The sequence below is a fragment of the Pistacia vera genome, unplaced genomic scaffold, assembly GCF_008641045.1.
Source record: "Pistacia vera cultivar Batoury unplaced genomic scaffold, PisVer_v2 Contig1022, whole genome shotgun sequence".
NCBI lineage: Eukaryota > Viridiplantae > Streptophyta > Magnoliopsida > Sapindales > Anacardiaceae > Pistacia > Pistacia vera.
Genome location: NW_022195053.1, coordinates 213,664 through 224,169, shown reverse-complemented (window position 1 = coordinate 224,169; position 10,506 = coordinate 213,664). Strand labels below are relative to the sequence as shown.

At 31.0% G+C, this 10,506-nt stretch overlaps 1 protein-coding gene across 2 annotated transcripts; it reads right to left on the bottom strand.

Annotated features, from left to right (window-relative positions):
- Positions 1-3,245: 3,245 nt before the first annotated feature.
- On the bottom strand, positions 3,246-8,819 carry LOC116122494 (putative axial regulator YABBY 2). Of its 2 annotated transcripts, none has more exons than XM_031408343.1 (6): positions 8,472-8,819; positions 6,440-6,559; positions 6,176-6,296; positions 5,147-5,195; positions 4,957-5,032; positions 3,246-3,633 (listed from the first exon to the last, which is right to left on the bottom strand). In XM_031408343.1, exons 1-6 carry the CDS (start codon positions 8,541-8,543, stop codon positions 3,523-3,525), a joined length of 549 nt encoding a protein of 182 aa, XP_031264203.1. In that variant the 5' UTR covers positions 8,544-8,819; the 3' UTR covers positions 3,246-3,522. The 2 variants fall into 2 exon arrangements, with proteins under 2 accessions (XP_031264203.1, XP_031264194.1); XM_031408334.1 differs by having other exon boundaries at positions 6,176-6,302; positions 8,472-8,818.
- Positions 8,820-10,506: the final 1,687 nt, after the last annotated feature.

Here is a 10,506-nt window from a genome sequence, read left to right as displayed (position 1 = left end):
GAAGTTAACGGTCAGACAAGTTTTCAGTGCCTACCTTTTATTAGCAGTCGTGGAAATTCATCATTATTAAATTTTGCGATATGTTCTAACTTATTCTTGCTGTAATTAGTTCTATTTCCTTTCAAAAAAATGACACCCGTTTGACTTAAATTTCTCTTCTCCGAATTTTATTCACAACTTACAACACTGCATTGAGTTATTAATTCAATATGCAGTGAAAATTTAATTACATCTATAGCATCATAACTTAATTTTGTTACATATATGTATGACTTTAATAAGGTTTTTGCAAATATTTTATTTCAATTCTGTGATATTTTCAGAAATAATTTGTCCATATATTTTTATTTGTCTTGCATGCAAAAAATTAAAATGGGTTTTCTTTATCTTTAATCATATGGTAATTATAATCCCTTCTTATCTTATTATTAAATCATAACGGAGTATTAGGTACCTACTCTTTTTATTTTATTTTCTATAAATCAGAAATTTAATATTTAATAGGACCGACATCCCATGTGTAGCAGGGAGAGAAATAAATCCAGTAGTTGATTTAAATATCATTTGAAAAAGAATGACATGAATTTGGAACGACATGAAGAAGAAGTAGATTTACCAAAAAAGAAAATCTAGAAATTGGATTCATTGCATTTAAATCTACCAATATCATATCATAATAATGCATGTGAACCTCTTGTTGTGTCATTTCATTATGCATTTTAGTTTCCTACTAACCAACTATTTTAATTTTGTTTATCTTCATGTAAATTCTTTGCCCTTTGAATTTCTCATTTAACTTTATCATGAATTTATTTCTGTTTATGACTTTACATATAGAATTTATTCCTGTATAAAAACTATCATATCTTAGCACAATTTAAAATAATAATAATAAAATATACATCAATTCCTTCTCAATTATAGGGTGAGAAGATTTGTGTTGGGGGCCAGCAAATTTGAATAATGAAATGGGGGTACATGATTTGATCGATGAAGAATGTATATCTGATTTTGCACAAAACCTAAAAGTAATTGGAATCCAAAATTGATTCATAATAAAAAATTATATAAATCTTCTCCATGTCTTTGTTTGACTAGCGATATACAGTCAAGTCAAAGCAACGATAGGATGTAACTCCACTTGAGCTCCCAGTTAATAGATGAGTGGGCACGTCATATCAATTCATATATATATATATATAGCTTTTCTTTCTCTTTCCCTAATCGTATGATCCTTTTGAAATGAACTCATTTTCACCCATCACTTCCACCAATAAACTCTATAGTTTCTTCCCCCCCCCCCCCACCCCACATTAATTAAAGTATTAAGACAATAGAAGAGTCCCTCACGATTACAAAGATAATAAAGAAACAATAGTTAATTATAGGCATATGAATATAAAGGAATGTTTTTATTGAAGAAGTTTTGCATGTAATTTATGTGTAATGTGGACAAAGATTATTAAATTTACTGTCTTTATGCAATCATAGAAATATGTACTTGGAAGTTATAAAAAAATGAAATGAAATGAAAAAGGGTTGATCAAAATCAAATAATAAATACATAAGCTTGAATATTATATGAAGGATGAAAAGATGGTTCATGAGTCAAGTGTCCCATCATAAAGAATCTAATAAATTAGGTAGCTTAATTGTTACCTATCAATTACGCAACACATGAATGAATACAAGATAAAGACACTAGTAGAAGACAAACTCATTAGGTTTCAATTAAAAACTTGAAAGAAAAAAAAAAAAGTGGGGTACAGAAGTGGGGAAGTAATAATAATAATGGATTATGAAAGTATTGAAATTGGAAAGGAGAAAAGGTAATGTCACTAGCAATGTCTGAGACTGAGACTGAGACTGTGAAGGAGCAGAGAGGGAGAGGGAGAGGGGGTTATTATAAGTAGTGACATGACAGCCCAATCTATAAAGTAAATAAATCAACCACTCTGACTCACTCACTTCCAAATTTCCAACTGCATGATTTGACATTACAGATTCTCTTCTCTCATCCCCCATCCCACCAGACAAAACTATTTTTATATATCTTCTTTTTCTTTACTTTACTTTATTATAAACCCCATTCTATTCACATATACATAATACAATACAAAACTAGGGATTTTATTGGAGGAGAGTAGATTGTACGAAGCATATATGCCAATTGCGGTTATATCATGAATGAACTGGAGGACCCATATAAATATCCAACTCTATATCTCTGAAAGTTAATATCAACGGTAGATATTAAAATGATCAAAGAGGATGCCCCTAACCCTAATTTAGATGAAAGGGTAACTAGGGTTTGATTACAATGTCAGCATGACAGTTGATGTCAGTACAAAAGGTAATTAATATGCATTGAGAGTTGACAGACCTGCGTAAAATGCAACTCATTAAGCAAACCCATTAACCAAACTTATAACTTTCGTTAAAATTTCTTCGCAAAATAGTTAGAATGTGACTTAATGTCTTATCTTCACCCACCGTAAGAGCTACAAGTTGTGGCATGGCCTCAGAGAATTTGTCTTGTATCTTTCTTTTTATGACTTTTCCTTACAACTAGAAGTTATATGGTCATAATCACTTGAAATTTTATGATTACAGCTGTGAGTAATCTTTGTATAATTGGCACACAAAGATGAAGAATAAAATTATATATATGTGGATCATAAAAGAAAAAGGAAGTGAACGTATGTATTGTATAGTCAATGCATGAGCTGTGAAGAATATTTGTAGCAGGCCAACCTAAGCATTATAAAAAGTTAAATTTGTTTATCCCAAGGTTTCTTTTTACTGTCCTCTCATCAATGATTTTTCTCGTTTCCTGTTTTTAATTAATATTAATAAAACCGATAGCAGCAATGGGGTTCAGTCCTGACCTTGGTAAGTGAACACATCAAACTAGAATATTAATTGCTTTTATATATATATATTTCTCAAATGGTTGGATAAACAAAAAAACCCTGATAATAATGAAGGGTTCCTATAATATCATCAGAATTTTGAAAAGCTGAATTTGCATAAATTGAAAGAAAGAAATTAGAAGATATATATATATAGATGGGGTGAATAATCCATTGAGTGGAGCACCGAATCATGGAATGTGATATTGGTAAAGTGGTCCTCTTTAATTACACAGTAGACAAGGTGGCTGTCCATTTTGTCCTCTGTGGAATTGGAAGATGAAGAGAGAGAGATAGAGATTACCAAAATTGAGATGAAAACAGATGCACATCATTCTATAGAATGTATTCACTTAAAATAACACCAACTTATAACATTTATATTAAATCCAATCATCACTGGAATAGAAATCACTTATTTAAGTGTTAGAGGAATTGAACTTACAACACACATAACAAATTCACGAAGGTTTTCAACATGCATGTCATCCTATTTGGTTATATTAGGAGACTTCTTCATCAACCTCATCATTCTTCTTCAACTCTTCAGTAATTCTAAATACAAATAACTTCATTGCTACTACTCACACTCACAGGACACATTTACTTTTTAGTAGAATCCATTAGACTTTTGAGTGCCCTCTGCTAATGCCTGGTCCAATTTTCCTTGTTTGTTGCCATCCAGCTTTAGTCCAAAGTGAATATGAGGAAAATGTGCCCACTGCACAACATAAAATCATTTTTTGTAAGCCTTTAATTTTCTTTTGGTCAATCAACACTTGATTTGAGTATTGAAGATATTACACTGAACAGGGAGCTAATACAAACCAACAAACAAAGAAACAAAAAAAAGTTCCTCTTCAGCACACATGAAAAATAATAAGGGTTAATTATTAACAAACACTATAGCTTTAGTCTTTTAACACAAAAATGAATGTCCAAATTGGAATCATGAACATTTTGAAAATAATTTTTTACAACACATGATTATACCGTAATAATAGATATATATATTTCAGTGCGACATATTCCATTAGACACAGAATTTAACAGTTTCTTGGTCATTGTGTCATATATATATATATATATATATGAGAGATAATTTATATACACATTGCTTAATATTCAGTAGGGGATAATAACCTGCCTTCTCTAATCCAAATAGGACAAATCAATACGTATTATCAGATTATTGTGTCTGCACATCAATTAGATTCCGAACCTTTTGTGTTGTAGTCTACTTCTCCCTGAACTTTTATTCAATGAATCACCTTCCAAGTTTGGTAGAGGGAATTGCATCATATTATAATTAATTATTATTTAAAAAAAAAAAAATAGAGGTAAAGAAAGTGTTGAAGAGTGTTTAAACCCAACAATTAAAGTGGGAGTTATATGCTCCAGCGTATATCTCCAAGGTGCAAAGAAAATTAATTTATGACTTTGTGAACATTAATTTTCATCACATATGCATTCATGTAGACCAAAGACATATGCTTTATTTGTTAAGTTATAAGTTAGAAGCAACATAGACAAAATATATTGTTTAAACTTTGTAAATCGATCTAGTGGAATACATTTCTTAGAACAAACAGGATCCTAAAATATTATGATGATGATTAAGTTTAAGTTGCATTCAAGTTAAAGTAGTTTAAATTAGAAGAAGGGTAAAACCTCTTGTTTTTAATTAATGAGAAAACCCCTACACTAGTACCTTACTTTCCTAATTAAGATAACATTAAATTCCATTTAAAATAAATTAGCTTCACAGCCTCATCTTGGTAGATTTTATATAGGACTATTTAAGGAAAAACAAGGGATCAACCACTTCAACTAATTTTTCGTCCGACCAATGATTAGATTTACAAGGTCATTAACTCTCCTTTCATAATTGTTTTAGCATCCTAATAAACCACATAACTCTCCAATGACAAAATGTATTTTTCAAAAGTTCAATTTACAACAAGACAAAAACAATTAATAAAAAGTTAACAAAAATGCATAAACTATTATGAGAATGGATATGTATAATGTTAGCATCGCTTACATTTTTGGCCGCTGTGCTGAAAGCTTCCCTATGGCTGATGTCTGGATTACTAGCCTTAATCCTTTGGATTTCCTCCCTGCAAAATAAGAAATCAACAATGATATATATAAAGAACACTTTATATATATATAGAAGAAAGACTGAAACATCAGATTTTAAACTAATAAAAGCAAAAAAGGATTTTTCTTACTTGATAAACCTGTTGTATGCAGAAGGAACTCGTTGTCTCTTCTCTGGGGCTGCATTATTCATGACTAGTCAGAATCAAGTAAACTTAATTATCTCTAAAAATATAAGAAATATGCTATTAATGTAATTGAACCTAGAGGTGTTAGACTGTGTTGGATGAATGAACATTATTGAATGACTGTAAAGTTGACAGGTTACAAATCAAGTAGAGGGCTTATTACTAATTTTGCAGTGTAGAGGGCTCAGGATAATGACCATGTACTATTTCCAATACGTCATATAAATAACTAAGAGTCTGTAACATTCCGTCCGCAAAAATTTCTGGCTTTACTGCTCTTAGAGCTTTAGGCAATTCAGACCCCAGTTACTCTATAAGGTACATTGTTATGTTATTTCAATGATGATGCAAATGAAACCTATAGCTAAAACCCACACAATCGAAATGGAAGCCTAGTTTTCTGTATTAGCAACCAGATTTAGGCTCTGTGCATTACTGCAATCTTCAATATAGGCCATAGAAACTGATTCAATTTTCATGGCAAAAATATTATTAACATGCATGGTGTAAATAAATGAGTGAAAATATGTGACAAGGTATTGTATGGTAATTAATATTTGTTGGTATGATGTTTGATTGCACTGTCAATAAATAATTAATAATGAGTGAAATTTATTATGTAAAGTCACCATCTTGGATGGGCCCTATATGAGTGTGAGAAAAAACTGGGATGCTCATCTAGCTAATGAAGATTGAATTGCTGATGAAGTGATTCTATCTTCTTGCTTATTTACTGTTGCCAGTTGTGTAGAGACACTTTTTTCAGAGTTTCCATATGTCTATCATAAATTAAGTATATTTAGTTGGTTATGCATTTAACCTTTGGTTCCGGGTAATAAAATGTGCTACAAACAACTATAACATATACATTCATACAAACAAAAAGTTGTGATTTTTATAAAGAGATGTGAACCAGAAAAATGGCATATACATGTATTTCACGGTAAGAGAGAGAGAGAGAGAGAGACTGACGGCGAATGGGTGGCATTCGAGGTGTTTCACGCTCAGCAGACTCAAATGTAGATAACTTATTGCATTTCGATGACGACCCACATTCCTTATTTGAATGATCTTCACCGTATATTTGTTGTTTCTGCAACTTCTCTCGAACCAAAAAACAAGTAAAACGTCAATCAATTCCTTGATTTTTTGCCCAGGATCTAAGCTTTTAAATCAGAACAAGTCATAATATTGATTTAGCTATAAGAACTTGAGGCTAAGAAGAATCTCAATTACCTGAGGATCTTGAATAGGCAGTGTTTGAAGTGAAGATCCCGTGTTTACAGATAGCAAATTGGCACAGTGTCCGCATCTCACCGTTACAATGTTAAACAAACTTGTGCAAGGAACACTTACCTGCAACCAAAATGCATTTTTATGGAATATAAATTAATCAATACTAATCAACTTCAAATAAAAATGCTGCAATCTATCATATTTTGATTTGATACTTAATTACAGTCAAAATTGAACCCAAAATGTTTCAATCAGAAGTTTTTTAGTCACACCATCTTCAAACCCTACCACAGGAATTTAATGAACTTTACATGAACAGTACCACTGGGAAGGATCATTAACTTAAGCCTCAGATCTGGCTTTTCTTATTACAAAAATAAAAACAGATTAAATAAAACTATAACCCAGACGTACTTACAGAAACTCAATGGCTCCATCAAACTAACTAAACACCATTTTTTTTTTTCTTTGATAAGAAAACCTTATTGTTAGTTATATAGAGCCGAACATGAGAACCCAAAAGAAGGAAAAGAACAAGGATGAATATATGTGTATTGTGTTGATATATAATGTATTTTGTGGGAGTTGTTTGGATTATTGTTTGTAGTGTCTTCTAAGTAAAAAAAATGGAAGTCAACTAATAGAGTAGAAGAGCAAAGAGCTCACATGCGTAATAATTATAAGGATTTTCTTAATTAAAATTCCTTTATTATTTGCTCTCAATATAGTTTCTCTCCTTTCGGTGCGCCTGACTTTTGTGGCTGACACAGAAGAAAGATGATAAAAGAAAGAAAAATAAGCCGAGAGAGAGAAGAAAAGGACGTGACTGGAACGGAAACCATAATAGCCATCACCAGTAACCACAGAAATCTAGATCGCCATGAATAAAGAAAGGATAGGCATCATAAATCATCACTGATTTACTGATCTTTGTGCAGCATTACTACACTGTTTAGGATCTCCATTACTTTTCCTTTTTATTTTCAGAAGAACCCATCTCATCATAAAAAGGAACCACTATCATTCGCTATATGGCTTGGCTTGGTCTTGATTTCTCGTTTACTTAGCTCTCTTTTCTAAAGAAAGAAAAATATTTTACTTGCAGAAAAAAACCAAACCTCGAACTGTTGAAGAAAGAAAAAACATGGTGATATTTGTAATCACATGAAAGAGTTGTATCACATGAAATTTTTGGTGAGAAGTTGCGATCGGAAATACGGACAAGTAGATGATTTAATTACGAATTAAAAGGGAAAAGAATTTTTTTTTTTTTTAAAAAAAAAAGCACAGTGATGGGCTTGTTTATGGAGAATATTAGCTTGTAGCAAGAGACATGAAACACTGTAAAAGTTCTGCAAACCTAAGAAGAAAAGCTTTATGAGCTTGACTGGTATCATAAATGAGAAGAACCCTAATATTGCCCTTGTCATCAACGGGATTGTTATATTGATATCTTGAACTGTTTAAACCAAAACTTCTTTTGCTTTGTTAGAGGAATCAATCATCAAAGACTTGAAAACTAATGGACTGCAATCAAACTCATAAACTCCCAATTCTCATCCATGTCTGAAGCTACATAAGCTTCTCCAACTAAATAGGATTTTGATCCATGTTGGAACTCTTTGGAACAAAAACCAGGTATAATTTCTCATAAAATATTGGCATAAGAGAGGAATTTTTGTTAACTATTTATAAGTAAAATCAAGAAATCTGCGATCCATGATGTTTCAAGGGGAATTTTGCCAGAAAAAAAGTACATTTTACAAATTGGTTTACAGTTTGTTTCCACAAACGAAACTTTTTTTTGGTATATTTGTGCACGTTCTTTGAGTTGAATTCCACTTTATTCTCCCACAAACCAAATCACAGTTCTCCCAAAAAAGGCTTACTGTCACTGCTGAACAAAATTGTGATGGTGAATTTGAGGTGTAGAATTAAAAAGCAAAGATGGCTTTCATGGAAAGAGGAAAAGAAGATGCATGTATGTAAAGATAAAAACTAAAAAAAAAAAAAAAGGAATTAAGTAGAGTACCGCTAAGATGGTGTTGCAGAAGTTGCAGTGAACATAACAAACGCGTTCAGACGAAGTCAAGTCCATTGACATAATTGAGAGGTAACGAAAAGAAAAGAAAAAAAAATGTCTCCAGATCAAGAAGGTGAAGAAAAAAGAAAGAGTAGTAATGGTATATAGATAAATGGAATTCGATTAGAGAAGTGTACAAAAATCTGAAAGGACGAGCGTGGTCGGGTGAGAGAAGTGAAGTGGGAAATTAAAGTGGGGAAGGGGGGGTAGTGGGTGTTTTTGTTGTAATGTGGGAGAGAGAGAAATGGGTTAATAATAATGTTTTATGATTGAGAGAATGAGTGGGTGGGAGTCATCCATCTCTAACCATTCTAGCTTTCTGTAGCGGACGAGGGGGGCGAGATATTAATGCTTTCGAATGTTTAGGGATGTGAGATGAGACACCCAATTTTATTACCAATTTCAATAATACAAATGTTTACTTTTTCCAAAGAGATCATTACTGTTAATGACTCAAACTAATTATCCTCCAATAGAGTAATGTTTTATATATATATATATATGTATGAACTAATTATACCAAGTATTCCTTATAAGAGAAATACTTATTGGGTCGACAATCTCATCATCTTATTTGATTAATGTGGTGAGATCTTTTAATGTTATAATGACATGTGTTACTACATATTTCTCAAATTTTCTCATTCATCCACTTATTCATTATCCTTTGTGAATAACCATCACCATAAGAGGCGGTTGTCAAAATTAGCAATACGTGCTTTTGTTTTATTGAATGGTCTCTCTATGAAGTGGTGAGATGATCCAATTTAAGTTTTTCTATTCCTCACAAATGAACTTGTGTATATCTAATATTATTCTTTGTAAGTTTATACCTATATATTGATTTCCCCACTAATATTTATTTATTTTCAATTAACAGCTGGGATGTATAGTCAATTTTCTTTTTTAACTCTTTAACTTTTGTTTTTTCTTTATTCAATTCCAATTACATGCATTGATTGATTAAAACATCTTAACACACTAAGCCCTATTGACAGTTGAAGGTACAAGTTCTCCGGGTCTTTTGTTCATTACTTCATTAGTTATGTGGTTAGTGAGTAACAATCAAAATTAATTATAAAGTTAGCAGTGGTTGTTTTGTTACGCCGTTAAAATTATTTTTCAAGTTGTTTAATTTCATTACCTTGTAGGTACATAGACCTTATTAGCGTGTAAATAAATTTTTTTCTCATTAAAAACAAAGTATTCTTAGTTAATATTTCAAAATTTAACATTTTTTATGGTTATTTTATTGTATTTTACCCCAATAACAAGGTAAAAAATATGTTTTCTTAAACCAGGTGTATATGGAAAGAAATAAGAAAAAAAAAAACTTTAAAGTCCGTTTATTTGAATTAAAGGCAAAGGTCTATAACTTGTGTATTGCACTCAAATATCAAAAGGAATTAAATTATAAAGAAAAGTATATCATCCATAAACACTACTAGATAGGAAAAAGAGACTTCATATAATTCAATTTGACGAAGATTTACCATATATTTATTGTCGTAGTGGTTTACATATTGCTTTAGGTCTAGCTTACGACATATGTTGATTATGCCAATTTTTTGGCAAGAAAATTGGTTTGGGATATTTAACTAAATAATTTAGCTTAAATTGGTAATTTAAATTTTCACTCATTCATTTATCTTTACTAGAAACAAAATTCAAAATGTCGTATTTAATGTTGAAGACCAAACAACTCTCTACAGGACTACTTGTAAGTTTGGATTATGATATATTAAAATACTAAAAATTCTAATATAATAAAATTTAGTCCTAAAAAGTTGTTGGGATCATTTAACTTAAAATTTTAAGTTAAATTCGAAGCTTTAATTTTTGCCCATTCATATCTTCATTTAGTGGTTAAAAGAAAAAACAATGCTGTTTATATTAAGAAGTATCTCAATTTTTTCATTTCAAATGTTTTTTTTTTTTTTTTTTTTTAAACAAGGCATCCGAGTCTGTTTGCGCCCACCTCAAC

Excerpts from the sequence above, each read along its gene's own strand:
- LOC116122494 (XM_031408334.1), bottom strand. The coding sequence starts at position 8,543 with ATGTCAATGGACTTGACTTCGTCTGAACGCGTTTGTTATGTTCACTGC. Across the intron at positions 5,033-5,146 it reads GCATACAACAGGTTTATCAA|GGAGGAAATCCAAAGGATTA; the intron begins GTAAGAAAAATC and ends CTTATTTTGCAG. Across the intron at positions 3,634-4,956 it reads TCAGCACAGCGGCCAAAAAT|TGGGCACATTTTCCTCATAT; the intron begins GTAAGCGATGCT and ends TATGTTGTGCAG.